The 16,607-nt window shown below is 31.5% G+C and overlaps 1 protein-coding gene across 2 annotated transcripts in view; it reads left to right on the forward strand.

Moving 5' to 3' along the window:
• Positions 1-16,607, forward strand: part of LOC130450176 (E3 ubiquitin-protein ligase RNF19A-like) — a 37,548-nt gene that overhangs the window by 1,129 nt on the left and 19,812 nt on the right. For both annotated transcript variants that reach the window (XM_056788407.1, XM_056788408.1), the window contains 5 exons: positions 10,087-10,369; positions 11,025-11,140; positions 14,483-14,678; positions 14,739-15,044; positions 15,115-15,259. In XM_056788407.1, coding sequence (XP_056644385.1) covers positions 10,198-10,369; positions 11,025-11,140; positions 14,483-14,678; positions 14,739-15,044; positions 15,115-15,259 — 935 coding nt within the window. In that variant the 5' untranslated portion in view covers positions 10,087-10,197. The remainder of the gene's footprint in view (positions 1-10,086; positions 10,370-11,024; positions 11,141-14,482; positions 14,679-14,738; positions 15,045-15,114; positions 15,260-16,607) is intronic.

A 16,607-nucleotide genomic window follows, 5' to 3' on the forward strand; every position in this document is an offset into this window, starting at 1 on the left:
ATTCACTATTTGCTTGTGGAACTAATGTCAGCTTGATTATTGCATTCTGTACCTTCAGATATAGTGGTTTTATTTGCTTTTCGAACTAAATTCAAATATTTTCTTTGTCCATAACAATATTCCAAAGTTAAAGTGACCCCAATTTCATAATAAAGATATACAGTACACTTCTTGGCTATTCGACAATGTTTAGTAACATTTAGGACACTATATGTTTAAAAAACAATCTCTTAGTGACATAACCTTTTACAAAACCCGAAAATTTTCATTTTTATGATAATTAGAAGCTTCGTTAGTTCATAAAATCACTAAAACTAACGTCTTGAAAGTTCAATTTATCTTAAAAAAGGAATTTATTAACCTAACCTCACTTTCTTTCAGATATTTCTGTAAGGACTGTCTCTTTAATTGTGGAAATTTATCAAAAAAAGTTGTGTGAAGTATTATTTGTACTCCATACCCCATTTAGTCCCCAAATTGGCTCAAATAAGGACACTTGGTTAGCCATTTTACGACAGTCCTGTCTAAATATTTGATAAAATAAAAACAATTATTAATTACCCCGTATACCGATTGAAAAATTGGTTTCGAACGTTATATTCTATTCCCTCGTTGTGTAATGTTCGTTTTAAAATTAACCTAACGACTATAAAACGAAATTATCGTCCTTGTATATTCATCCAGCATAACACTTTCCTTTTTATAATTTAATCATATATGCCTAAGTAGTTTGAAGGTTTCGTATACGTCGTTTAACTGCTAAATTTAAAATATCACTTTTGCTTACCCCATATACAAGGTGTGTCAAAATAAAACGAATAGCAATACGGAAAAGGAATATTGGAAATATAATCCGCCATATTTGAAACTTATAACGTTCAAGATGTGGTTTCAACTTTAACATCTATATCCACCACGGCCTTTTTTAACACCTTTTAGGCAACTTTGTTTGTATGTTACAAGTTTTGTAATCATTATTTCTATCGTTAATATTATGGTTTTTCTAGGGAATTAATTGAAAAAATTATTAAATATTTAAACTTCTTCTTTTTCTTAGTTTAGTGTTCCGTCCGTCTAATTTGAATAATCCCTCTATTGGATCTGTCACCTAGTAGGGAATTAAACCATATCCTATAAAAAATTTCCCCAAAAAATAACAAAGAATTTCTTTATTCACCCAAATGATACGAAATGTAACGAATAGTTATTTTCGGAAAATACAAATGACAAATATATAATCGACAAAAAATACGTTGTACGTTTAATATTATATCCAACTTCTAGTGAATTAATTGAAAAATTAACTTATTAAAAATGACAGCTTCATTTGCTTAGTGTTCCGTCCGTCTAATATGAACAACTTCTCTATTATTATTAGATCTGTGAATTTTCACTTATCAGGGAACGAATCCCATGAAAAAATTTCGTTTTTCCCAAAAAAAAAACAATGAATTTCTCTCCCTTTCCTTTATTTTATGAAGAAATTTATACAATATACTTTATTTTTGTGTTTATTACGGCTTGAACCGTACATTTCGAAATATAAGGAGTAGCTTTAACTTCCATAGACAAAGATAATAAAGTTATGGCGGATACACCGCAATGTCTATGTCCATTCACCCAAACAATACAAAATGTAACGAATAGTTGTTTTCAGAAAATACAAATGACAAATATAGAATCTACAAAAAGTAAATTAATTAAACAAAACGTAATAATGTCTGTACGTTTAATATTATGGTTAACTTCTAGTGAATTAATTGAAAAATGAATTTATTAAAAATGACAGCTTCATTTGCTTAGTGTTCCGTCCGTCTAATATGTATAACCCCTCTATTACTATTAGATCTGTGAACGAATCCCATGAAAAAATTTCGTTTTTCTCAAAAAACAACAATGAATTTCTCTCCCTTTTCTTTATTGTATGAAGAAATTCGCCGCTGGTTTTATCGTCTCCATTTAATAAGAAGGAAAAGAAAGCTAAATATATATTTTAATTTACATTTAGCTTTATAATGATTCAGTAATACATTAAGAAATATGGATAGAATGGGGATAATGGCGGACAATGTTGACATGTATGATGTCATAAATGACCACTCGCTAATCGAAAAATAATATGAAATAAATTTCCATTTACAAGTTTTGACTATGTAAAAACTGAATGTTCTGCTATTTCAACACCTTATCTGCAAACTAGTCATAATTTTATCGTACTAAATCTTGTATGTAATGCGTCATCGTAAACAACAGAACGCGGTATTGCCAAGTGTATTTTTTTTACGTTTTTCCCCTTAAGAGCCTAACGAATTTAACGTGTATTCATACTTCTTGGAATACTCAAATATCTAAATGATTCACACTAAAGTAAACACATTTCGATGTAGTGAAGTCATCCGCTAGATGAAGATGTCGAGGTTTTAATTTCTTTTGTTGTCTATAATTGGAGACGTTCTAAATACGAGGGTAGGTCGAAAATTCGAACAACATAATACGAACGTAAATTAGAAAAAAATGATTTTATTATGGTTATAAACGAGAAAGTTTTCCGTAACATTGTTGCCGCGTTTATTTACAAGCGGATTATTTACCACTATTATGTTTATCTCTGAATTATTGTCGTTTAGAAATTTTTTTGACACATTTGGTCATTAATACGAGGTCAATTTATAAAAATATCAATTAATTTTTATAAGAATGTTTTGTTGGAAACTTTTCCTCCTGAAATCGTTTTTTATTCATCGATTATTAACGAATAAAAGGAAAAAAAAACGAGATTATTGTAATTATAAATAACGAGCTCGGAAATATTTAAATAATAAACATGTTTAGTCAATCGAACAGCGTATTTTATCAAGTTGTTTGTAAATATTTTGTATAAATACTCTGAACTTCAATTATCGCGAAGTTCAAGTTTGTAATATGATAAATACGTCGGAATTTTGAAAAGTTATCTTCTGTCAATTTATTTTCTTCTTCTTTCATATTCCATTATTCAAAAATATCGACAAATATATGGTAACTGCGTAATCATAAAGGTAAAGGCAAAGCTACAACGAAAAGAAGAACAAACCGCATTTACATTGTTGCCATACTTTTTATTTTTCTGGTAATATAACTATTTTAGTAATTTATCAATCGGTTGTTTCGTAAAAATGTGTTTTTGATTGGATATTGTTGAAATATTTGTTTTAGCTTCATTCGCAAGTCTTGAAACACTTCTTTTTAGTTTTTTTCAACTTTTTTGTCATTAAAAAATTGTAACAGTCGTAATTTACGACGAAATAACCGAATAACCTTGCGTCGTTGTGTTGCAATTCGTTGGCATATTAGATAAATTAAAAATATCGTAACGAAATGTTTATTTTTAGCCATTGGAATAAGTATATAAGTTAAATAAACTATTCAATTTTATTCAAATTGAAAACGTTGTCGTTTTTCAAACTCTCTCGCTCGAGCTCGTCCACCTCGTCGTCCTCGGAAGGCTTCTACATTAGTCCGAATATAAGGAAATCGCAGGGAGATAAGTCTGGATTGTAGGGGGATCGTTCTAGATGACATCTTGCTTTAGGGTGTGTAATAATACAATTAGGTTTAGTCTAGAGTGAAGAAACTGTTTCGTATTGCTTTAAACAGCATCTAAAGGTCCTCAAAAATGTTTGGTTCACCATGGGGCTCATTATCGACGGTTTCGAGCGCCATCTTCGAACGCTTTGACACATTTGAGTACAGTGGACTTTGGATTTTCGAAAAACTAAAATCCCCAAACCGAGAGGGACCGTTTTTACTTGGTAATCATTGTAATCATCATTGAACCATTTTTTGTCTTTAGAAACTGTTTTTTCCAAAAATAAACTGTCATTTGCTTCCAAAAACTGTTTTTTTCGAAAATGAACCATTTTTTGTCTTTAGAAACTGTTTTTTTCCAAAAATAAACTGTCATTTGCTTCCAAAAACTGTTTTTTTTCGAAAATCAAACATTTTTTTGTCTTTAGAAACTGTTTTTTTCCAAAAATAAACTGTCATTTGCTTCCAAAAACTGTTTTTTTCGAAAATCAAACATTTTTTTGTCTTTAGAGACTGTTTTTTTCCAAAAATAAACTGTCATTTGCTTCCAAAAACTGTTTTTTTTCGAAAATCAAACATTTTTTTGTCTTTAGAGACTGTTTTTCCAAAAATAAACTGTCATTTGCTTCCAAAAACTGTTTTTTTTCGAAAATCAAACATTTTTTTGTCTTTAGAAACTGTTTTTTCCAAAAATAAACTGTCATTTGCTTCCAAAAACTGTTTTTTTTCGAAAATGAACCATTTTTTGTCTTTAGAAACTGTTTTTTCCAAAAATAAACTGTCATTTGCTTCCAAAAACTGTTTTTTTTCGAAAATGAACCATTTTTTGTCTTTAGAAACTGTTTTTTTCCAAAAATAAACTGTCATTTGCTTCCAAAAACTGTTTTTTTTCGAAAATCAAACATTTTTTTGTCTTTAGAAACTGTTTTTTTCCAAAAATAAACTGTCATTTACTTCCAAAAACTGTTTTTTTTCGAAAATGAACCATTTTTTGTCTTTAGAAACTGTTTTTTTCCAAAAATAAACTGTCATTTGCTTCCAAAAACTGTTTTTTTTCGAAAATGAACCATTTTTTGTCTTTAGAAACTGTTTTTTCCAAAAATAAACTGTCATTTGCTTCCAAAAACTGTTTTTTTCGAAAATCAAACATTTTTTTGTCTTTAGAGACTGTTTTTCCAAAAATAAACTGTCATTTGCTTCCAAAAACTGTTTTTTTTCGAAAATCAAAACATTTTTTTGTCTTTAGAAACTGTTTTTTTCCAAAAATAAACTGTCATTTGCTTCCAAAAACTGTTTTTTTTCGAAAATCAAACATTTTTTTGTCTTTAGAAACTGTTTTTTTTCCAAAAATAAACTGTCATTTGCTCCCAAAAACTGTTTTTTTTCGAAAATCAAACATTTTTTTGTCTTTAGAAACTGTTTTTTTCCAAAAATAAACTGTCATTTGCTTCCAAAAACTGTTTTTTTTCGAAAATCAAAACATTTTTTTTGTCTTTAGAAACTGTTTTTTTCCAAAAATAAACTGTCATTTGCTTCCAAAAACTGTTTTTTTTCGAAAATCAAACATTTTTTTTGTCTTTAGAGACTGTTTTTTTCCAAAAATAAACTGTCATTTGCTTCCAAAAACTGTTTTTTTCGAAAATCAAACATTTTTTTGTCTTTAGAGACTGTTTTTCCAAAAATAAACTGTCATTTGCTTCCAAAAACTGTTTTTTTCGAAAATCAAACATTTTTTTGTCTTTAGAAACTGTTTTTTTCCAAAAATAAACTGTCATTTGCTTCCAAAAACTGTTTTTTTTCGAAAATGAACCATTTTTTGTCTTTAGAAACTGTTTTTTTTCCAAAAATAAACTGTCATTTGCTTCCAAAAACTGTTTTTTTCGAAAATCAAACATTTTTTTGTCTTTAGAAACTGTTTTTTTCCAAAAATAAACTGTCATTTGCTTCCAAAAACTGTTTTTTTTCGAAAATCAAACATTTTTTTGTCTTTAGAGACTGTTTTTTTCCAAAAATAAACTGTCATTTGCTTCCAAAAACTGTTTTTTTCGAAAATCAAACATTTTTTTGTCTTTAGAGACTGTTTTTCCAAAAATAAACTGTCATTTGCTTCCAAAAACTGTTTTTTTTCGAAAATCAAACATTTTTTTGTCTTTAGAAACTGTTTTTTCCAAAAATAAACTGTCATTTGCTTCCAAAAACTGTTTTTTTCGAAAATGAACCATTTTTTGTCTTTAGAAACTGTTTTTTTCCAAAAATAAACTGTCATTTGCTTCCAAAAACTGTTTTTTTCGAAAATGAACCATTTTTTGTCTTTAGAAACTGTTTTTTTCCAAAAATAAACTGTCATTTGCTTCCAAAAACTGTTTTTTTTTCGAAAATCAAACATTTTTTTGTCTTTAGAAACTGTTTTTTTCCAAAAATAAACTGTCATTTACTTCCAAAAACTGTTTTTTTCGAAAATGAACCATTTTTTGTCTTTAGAAACTGTTTTTTCCAAAAATAAACTGTCATTTGCTTCCAAAAACTGTTTTTTTCGAAAATGAACCATTTTTTGTCTTTAGAAACTGTTTTTTTCCAAAAATAAACTGTCATTTGCTTCCAAAAACTGTTTTTTTTCGAAAATCAAACATTTTTTTTGTCTTTAGAGACTGTTTTTTCCAAAAATAAACTGTCATTTGCTTCCAAAAACTGTTTTTTTTCGAAAATCAAAACATTTTTTTGTCTTTAGAAACTGTTTTTTTCCAAAAATAAACTGTCATTTGCTTCCAAAAACTGTTTTTTTTCGAAAATGAACCATTTTTTGTCTTTAGAAACTGTTTTTTTCCAAAAATAAACTGTCATTTGCTTCCAAAAACTGTTTTTTTTCGAAAATGAACCATTTTTTGTCTTTAGAAACTGTTTTTTTCCAAAAATAAACTGTCATTTGCTTCCAAAAACTGTTTTTTTTTCGAAAATCAAACATTTTTTTGTCTTTAGAAACTGTTTTTTTCCAAAATTAAACTGTCATTTACTTCCAAAAACTGTTTTTTTCGAAAATGAACCATTTTTTGTCTTTAGAAACTGTTTTTTTTCCAAAAATAAACTGTCATTTGCTTCCAAAAACTGTTTTTTTCGAAAATGAACCATTTTTTTGTCTTTAGAAACTGTTTTTTTGAAAAAATAATGGACAAAATTGAATGTATTCCAATATTTTTTAACGTACGGTTTATCAACGCGATTTAATTGCCGTCGCGTGTGCGATACGCTTTAGCGATTTATCACTTTACCGCGAAACGTGAACAATCAAATTTCCACAATGTTAACGGTTAATTTAGCGAAATTGTCAACGTCTCTCGGTTATTATTAGAAAAAAAAAATCGTCAAACTTGTTTTTCATATTGACTGAGGTGGCAGCCGTTATCAGTAAACGTTTAGTCACAAATTACACGTAGAAAAGTAAACTCTGAGTGCTCAACAATAACTTTGGTGAGTCCTGTTCGAAAATAAAAATAATTTTGATCGGAGGAGAATAATTATATATAAACACAAAATTTTTCAACGTTCGTTCGTTCCGAACGGATTAAAATAATTGACACCGGCTGCGAAGGACACTCGATAACAACTGAATTTTTATATAAACAAATGACCATTTCCGCATACCATGTTAAAACAATACCGATAAAGATTAATTTGATTGTTTAATATCCGCGTAAAAAATTTTATCCATCTACGAAAATGGCCTAACAAAATTAATTAAACTAATTAAACCGAAAAACACTTTTCCCGGCGACGTTCAATAAATTTCTAACAAGAATCGTCATCACCCCTTCATATTGGACCACCGATCGCCATTATTTCAAATCTGGAAACATAAATTAATCCCAGGGCACTAAATCTAGGGAATTATGTGGATATGGTGCATTGTCTTGTTGAAACAACATTTTCTTTTGCTTGATTCTTGGTTCGAACGTTGCAATACCTCATTTTATCGTCAATACCCCACGAAATACCTCATTTTATCGTGATTACCCCATGAAATACCTCATTTTATCGCGATTACCCCATGAAATACCTCGTGTTATCGTCAATACGTCATTTTATCGTCAATACCTCATTAAATATCCCGTTTTATCGTCAATGTCTCATTTTAACGTCAATATCTTATTAAATACCTCATTTTATTGTGATTATCCCGTGAAATAACTCATTTTAACGTTAGTACCACACGAAATACCTCATTTTATCGTGATTACCTCTGAAATACTTTATTTTATCGTCAATACATCATTAAATACCTCATTTTATCGTCAATACCTCATTTTACCGTGATTACCCCCATGAAATACCTCTTTTTATCGTGATTATCCCATGAAATACCTCATTTTATCGTCAATACCCCATTTTATCGTTAAACCACACGAAATACCTCATTTTATCGTGATTACCCCATGAAATACCTCATTTTATTGTCAATACCTCATTTTATCATCAATATCTCATTTTTATCGTGATTATCCCGTGAAATACCTCATTTTAACGTTAACACCACACGAAATACCTCATTATGTCGTGATTACCCCTTGAAATACTCATTTTATCGTCAATACCCCATTTTTATCGTGATTATCCCGTGAAATAACTCATTTTAACGTTAATACCACACGAAATACCTCATTTTTGTCGTGATTACCCCTTGAAATACCTCATTTTATCGTCAATACCTCATTAAATATCCCATTTTATCGTCAATGTCTCATTTTAACGTCAATACCTTATTAAATACTTCATTTTATAGTGATTATGCCGTGAAATACCTCATTTTATCGTAATTACCTCATGAAATACCTCATTTTATCGTGATTATGCCGTGAAATACCTCATTTTAACGTTAATTACACACACGAAATACCTCATTTTGTCGTGATTACCCCATGAAATACCTCATTTTATCGTCAATACCTCATTTTATCGCTCAATACCTCATTAAATATCCCATTTTAAAATGTCTCATTTTAACGTCAATACCTAATTAAATACTTCATTTTATAGTGATTATGCCGTGAAATACCTCATTTTATCGTAATTACCTCATGAAATACCTCATTTTATCGTGATTATGCCGTGAAATACCTCATTTTAACGTTAATACCACACGAAATACCTCATTTTGTCGTGATTACCCCATGAAATACCTCATTTTTATTGTCAATACCTCATTTTATCATCAATATCTCATTTTTATCGTGATTATCCCGTGAAATACCTCATTTTAACGTTAACACCACACGAAATACCTCATTATGTCGTGATTACCCCTTGAAATACCTCATTTTATCGTCAATACTCCATTTTATCGTGATTATCCCGTGAAATAACTCATTTTAACGTTAATACCACACGAAATACCTCATTTTGTCGTGATTACCCCTTGAAATACCTCATTTTATCGTCAATACCTCATTAAATATCCCATTTTATCGTCAATGTCTCATTTTAACGTCAATACCTTATTAAATACTTCATTTTATAGTGATTATGCCGTGAAATACCTCATTTTATCGTAATTACCTCATGAAATACCTCATTTTATCGTGATTATGCCGTGAAATACCTCATTTTATCGTCAATACCTCATTTTATCGTCAATACCTCATTAAATATCCCATTTTATCGTCAATGTCTCATTTTAACGTCAATACCTAATTAAATACTTCATTTTATAGTGATTATGCCGTGAAATACCTCATTTTATCGTAATTACCTCATGAAATACCTCATTTTATCGTGATTATCCCGTGAAATATCTCATTTTAACGTTAATACCACACGAAATACCTCATTTTGTTGTGATTACCCCATGAAATACCTCATTTTATCGTCAATACCTCATTAAATAACCCATTTTATCGTCAATGTCTCATTTTAACGTCAATACCTTATTAAATACTTCATTTTATAATGATTATGCCGTGAAATACCTCATTTTATCGTAATTACCTCATGAAATACCTCATTTTATCGTCAATACCTCATTAAATACCTCATTTTATCGTGATTATCCCGTGAAATACCTCATTTTAACGTTAATACCACACGAAATACCTCATTTTGTCGTGATTACCCCATGAAATACCTCATTTTATGGTCAATACCTCATTTTATCGTCAATACCTTATGAAATACCTCATTTTTTGAAACGCCTACTATATCTGGTAGATCTTCCAGTGGATTTTGCTCAATATTTCCGTAGTCGTCACCTCATTTGATCGACCAAAGCGATGTTTTGGGTACTGCTATTCAATATTAAACTGTTTTACCAGTTTCGTTTCTTCGGTGTTTGTCCCCTAGACGGCGATCCTCCCCATAAACGGTAATTTAAACGAGTAAAAATTGAAGATCCGATCGAGGAAAATACTTTATATCACGTTGTACATATTCTTATCTTTATTGTACGTCGCATAATTATCGATGAATCGTACCCGGAACGTGATTTTTTTTTTTTTCTCGAGTTTTTATTTTTTTCTTCTTCTTCCATTTCAGAAAAAACAATAACGGACTTCAATATGTGTTCGATACAACATTGACAAAGAGGAATTTGAAACGTTTACGAAACATAATATATATATATATATATATATATATGTATGTATAATGAAAAGTTCTACAGAAAACGACGTAACGCCCTGCGTAGCCGCCGGTCAGCGTAAAAAAAGATTCCCCGGCCGATGGTCGTTGCGACATCTCATTTATTCTAGTCCGATTTTAAATAGAAGAAGAGGTCAGACAACGTCCGGTCCATCGAAAACTTACGCCAAAAAAGATGGTGAGTACATAGAATATTTCGTTCGGTATACAATCGATTTGAATCACCTCCTCGATAGGGCGCATCTTAAACTACCAACAAGGATTCTCATTATTATTGTTAAAATCCGTACAGCATCGAAAATATCTTCTTCCCAGGATATTACGAGGATGCCTACGTCCCCCGGTAATGATCATCAATAGCCGTTGTTCTACGGCCGTGTTTTAAGTATCCAAAATTTTGAAAAATATTTGAGTTATTCAATTATTTCGGTATTAAGGATACGCGTACTAAAAAAAAAAGAAAAAACGACGAAAATATTATAAAAAACGTTAAAAATTTCGCGTAAATTGTACCTGATTGTTTCCGCCAGATGTCCAATACCAATTGAGCCAAAACTGTGAGCTGCGAGTCGCTGTAAATATCTAAAATATGACGAACGGTGCTCGGATATATCGACCGGGCAATTTGGGGCGTTTTCATGAAGAATTTTCTTGGAAAAATTCGAAGATCCGCCGTATTCTCCCGATATTTCCCCTCGCGATTTTGATCTCCTTGGCAAGATTACGCGTTGTAGACGCGCATTTTTTTTGTCTGGCGACTAGTAGAATTTCCGAAAATTATGTTGATATTTCGAAAAATTTCCCCGAAATTTTAGTAACAAAAGTTTTATTAGGTAAAGACGTACCGAGCGGCAGTAGATCAGGTAATAGTTCAAAAGAAAACGACAAACACCACGTGGAGATCCACCAAGCTACTAGTAGGACTTCGGTGTATACTACAAGCACGAAGGTAAATTTTTATATCGAAAATTATTATATACCGTTCATCTTTACGCGTACCGCCTGCATATACATTTTTTTTTTTTTTTTTTTTTTTTTTTCGATAATCCGCCTTGAAGGTAAATTTTTTTAAAAGTATTTAATCACCGCGCTTCGCTCTATACGATTCATTTTGATACTCAAGTTTCTACCGTTTCGATTTTTAAATGGATCATCCCTCGTAACTCCAATAAAATATAAAAAAATATATGAACGTTCCGATATATGCATTCGGTTACTTTATTTAATCCAGATTTAGGCCTTTTAATTATTTTTCATCAATACTTCATGAAATACCTCATTTTAACATCAATACTCCACGAAAAACCTCATTTTATCGTGATTACCCCACGAAATACCTCATTTTATCGTCAATACCTTATGAAATACCTCATTTTATCGTTAAACCACACGAAATACCTCATTTTATCGTGATTACCCCATGAAATACCTCATTTTATCGTCAATACCTTATGAAACACCTCATTTTATCGTTAAACTACACGAAATACCTCATTTTATCGTGATTAGCCCATGAAATACCTCATTTTATCGTCAATACCTTATGAAACACCTCATTTTATCGTTAAACCACACGAAATACCTCATTTTATCGTGATTAGCCCATGAAATACCTCATTTTATCGTCAATACCCTACGAAATACCTCATTTTATCGTGATTATCACACGAAATACCTCATTTTATCGTGATTATCACACGAAATACCTCATTTTATCGTTAAACCACACGAAATAACACATTTTATCGTGATTAGCCCATGAAATACCTCATTTTATCGTAATTACCCCATGAAATACCTCATTTTATCGTCAATACCTTATGAAACACCTCATTTTATCGTTAAACTACACGAAATACCTCATTTTATCGTGATTAGCCCATGAAATACCTCATTTTATCGTCAATACCTTATGAAACACCTCATTTTATCGTTAAACCACACGAAATACCTCATTTTATCGTGATTAGCCCATGAAATACCTCATTTTATCGTCAATACCCTACGAAATACCTCATTTTATCGTGATTATCACACGAAATACCTCATTTTATCGTGATTATCACACGAAATACCTCATTTTATCGTTAAACCACACGAAATAACACATTTTATCGTGATTAGCCCATGAAATACCTCATTTTATCGTAATTACCCCATGAAATACCTCATTTTATCGTTATTACCCCACGAAATACCTCATTTTATCGTCAATACCTTATGAAATACCTCATTTTATCGTTAAACCACACGAAATACCACATTTTATCGTGATTAGCCCATGAAATACCTCATCTTATCGTAATTACCCCATGAAATACCTCATTTTATCGTGATTATCACACGAAATACCTCATTTTATCGTGATTATCACACGAAATACCTCATTTTATCGTTAAACCACACGAAATAACACATTTTATCGTGATTAGCCCATGAAATACCTCATTTTATCGTTAAACCACACGAAATACCACATTTTATCGTGATTAGCCCATGAAATACCTCATCTTATCGTAATTACCCCATGAAATACCTCATTTTATCGTGATTACCCCACGAAATACCTCATTTTATCGTCAATACCTCATTTTAACGTTAATACCACACGAAATACCTCATTTTATTGTCAATACCCCACGAAATACCTCATTTTATCGTGAATATCTTATGAAATACCTCATTTTATCGGCAATACTCCACAGATTCGATTTTTTTTCTATCGCCCCTCGTATTCCGGTATATAAATTGTCTATTTTACGATGTTGTAATAACGAGTTAATGATTAAAATATGGTGATAATAAATTTTCAATGATGACACAACCTTCGAATATATTATAAAAAAAAAATCGTTATTCGAATCCCAAGATTTTAAACATATGTTGAGTTCATGTCCTACTTATTAAAAAAAAAAAAGAACAATAGAGAAATTGTTAGACAGGATTATGCACTTTAATAAAAAAAACTTCTTATGATCATCCATTAATTAATTTTTTTTAGTGTACAAATTTATATATTCCATATAACCACAACCATAGTTAATACCTCATGAAATACCTCAATTTAGAGTCAATGCCCCATATACTACCCCATTTTCTAGACAATGTTCCATAAACTACCTCATTTTATAGTTAATACCTCGGAAATTACCTCATTTTATAGTTAATACTACTTGAAATACCTCATTTTCATCAATACCCCATAAACTACCTCATTTTATAGTCGATACTTCAATGTATAGTCAATACCTCATGAATTACTTCATTATGTAGTCAGTATTCCATGGAATACCTCATATCTTAGTCATTACCCCACAAATTACCTCATTTTATAGTAGATACCTCATAAAATATTGTCCATATCCCATGAAGTACCTCATTCTATAGCCAATATTCCTCATCTCATAGTCATTACCCCACAAACTACCTCATTTTATAATCAATATCCCATGAACTACCTCAGTCGATATTCCTTGAAGTACATCATCTTATAATCAATACCTCGCAAACTACCTCATTTTATAATCAATTCCCTTAGAATACTCCAATTTAGTGTCAATGCCCCATGAAATACCTCATTCAGTTGTCGATGCTACTGGAATTACCTCATTTTATAATAAATATCCCAAAAAACTACCCGGATTCATAGGCAATACCCCATTCTATTGTCAATACATCTTGAAGTACCTCATTTGATAGTCAATACCCCGTAAACTTTCTCATTTTATAATTAATACCCCATAAACTACCTCATTTTATAATCAATACCCCATAAACTACCTCATTTTATAGTCGATACCCCATAAACTACCTCATTTTATAGTCGATACCCCATAAAATACCTCATTTTATAGTCGATACCCCATAAATTACCTCATTTTATAGTCGATACCCCATAAACTACCTCATTTTATAGTCGATACCCCATAAACTACCTCATTTTATAATCAGTGCCGCTCAAATACCCCAATTTATAGTCAATACCCCATAAAATACCCCATTCTATTGTCAATACTTATTGATGTACCTCATTTTATTGTCTACAGTCAATATTCCTTGGAATACGTCATCTCATAGTGATAACCCCACAAATTACCTCATTTTATAGTCGATACCCCATAAACTACCTCATTTTATAATCAATACCCCAATTTATAGGCAATACCCCATACCATACCTCATTCTGTAGTCAATAATAGCAACCTACAAAAAAACCGTTGTAGTGGAACGAAATGCGGCGTTGCCGTGTTATCGACTATTGATTAACAAAAATACTATTTAATATTATTAGAGCGGCGAAGCTCTACCGCCATCATTGGAATGTCCCCTTTGTTTGGCCGAACTTACAGCGGAAGATTTCTGCGAATTGGAAGGTTGCGGACACCGCGCCTGCATATCTTGTTTCAAACAATATCTGCGAGTAGAAATAACAGAATCTCGAATATGTATAGCGTGTCCCGAATGTTTGGAACCGATGCATCCGAACGGTAAGCGAACTTCGCTTTCGTATCGATACCGATACCTAACGATCTAATGTCCCGTTTCAGAAATTCGCGCCATATTGAACAACGGTCCTTTATTCGAAAAATACGAGGATTTTATGGTGCGACGCGTATTGGCCGTCGATCCGGACGCGCGATGGTGTCCGGCGCCGGATTGTTCTTTCGCCGTCATAGCCAGCGAATGCGCCAGCTGCCCGAAATTGAAATGCGAACGTCCCGGTTGCAATTCGTATTTCTGTTATCACTGCAAAGCCGAATGGCATCCGAATCAAACGTGCGACGCCGCTAGGGCGCAACGCTCGCCGAATATCAGATCGTCATCGATTTCTTACAGTCAAGATTCGCAACACAGTAAGTGGCGCGTTAATCGTATCGAATTCGAAATATTTATATTTCATATAATTGTTTTTCGATTTTTCAGGGGACGACATAAAACCTTGTCCGCGCTGTCAAGTTTTAATCGTCAAAATGGACGACGGTTCTTGTAATCATATGATGTGCGCCGTTTGCGGAGCGGAATTTTGTTGGCTGTGCATGAAGGAGATTAACGATCTTCATTTTCTTAGGTAAGTTGAGATATTTCGGTCATTACCCCACAAACTACCTCATTTTAATAGTCATTACCCCACAAAATACCTCAATTTATACTCTATATCCCACGAAGTACCTCATTGTATAGCCAATATTCTTTGGATTACCTCATCTCGTGTTCATTACCCCACAAATTACCTCGTTTGATAGTCAATACCCCACAAACTACTTCAATTTATAGTTAATACCCCATAAAATACCTCATATTATAGTTAAATCTCCACGAAGTACTTCATTCTGTAGTCAATACAACTTGAAAACCCTTAAATTATAGTCACCCATGAACTACCTCAATTTATAGTCGATACCCTATAAAATATTTCAATGTAAAGTTGTTACCCCACAAACTACCTCGATTTATAGTTAATACCCCACAAATTACCTCAATTTAAAGTAGATACCCCATAAAATATCTCAATGCAAAGTTAATATCTCATTTTATAATCAATACCCCATAAACTACCTAATTTTATAGTCGATACCCCATAAACTACCTCATATTATAATCAATACCCCAAAAACTACCTCATTTTATAGTCGATACCCCATAAACTACCTCATTTTATAATCAATACCCCATAAACTACCTCATTTTATAGTCGATACCCCATAAACTACCTCATATTATAATCAATACCCCATAAACTACCTCATTTTATAGTCGATACCCCATAAACTACCTCATTTTATAATCAATACCCCATAAACTACCTCATTTTATAGTCGATACCCTATAAAATACCTCATTTTATGATCAATACCCCATAAACTACCTCATTTTATAGTCGATACCCCATAAACTACCTCATTTTATAGTCGATACCCCATAAACTACCTCATTTTATAATCAATACCCCATAAACTACCTCATTTTATAGTCGATACCCTATAAAATACCTCATTTTATAATCAATACCCCATAAACTACCTCATTTTATAGTCGATACCCCATAAACTACCTCATTTTATAATCAATACCCCATAAACTACCTCATTTTATAGTCGATACCCCATAAACTACCTCATTTTATAAACAATACCCCTTAAAATACCCCAATTTATAGTCAATACCCCATAAACTACCTCATTTTATAGTCGATACCCTATAAAATACCCCAATTTATAGTCAATACCCCATAAACTACCTCATTTTATAGTCGATACCCTATAAAATACCCCAATTTATAGTCGATACCCCATAAACTATCTCATTTTATAATCAATACCCGATAAACTACCTAATTTTATAGTCGATACCCCATAAACTACCTCATTTTATAATCAATACCCCATAAACTACCTCATTTTATAGTCGATACCCCA

The sequence above is a fragment of the Diorhabda sublineata genome, chromosome 11 (assembly GCF_026230105.1).
Source record: "Diorhabda sublineata isolate icDioSubl1.1 chromosome 11, icDioSubl1.1, whole genome shotgun sequence".
Taxonomy (NCBI): Eukaryota; Metazoa; Arthropoda; class Insecta; order Coleoptera; family Chrysomelidae; genus Diorhabda; species Diorhabda sublineata.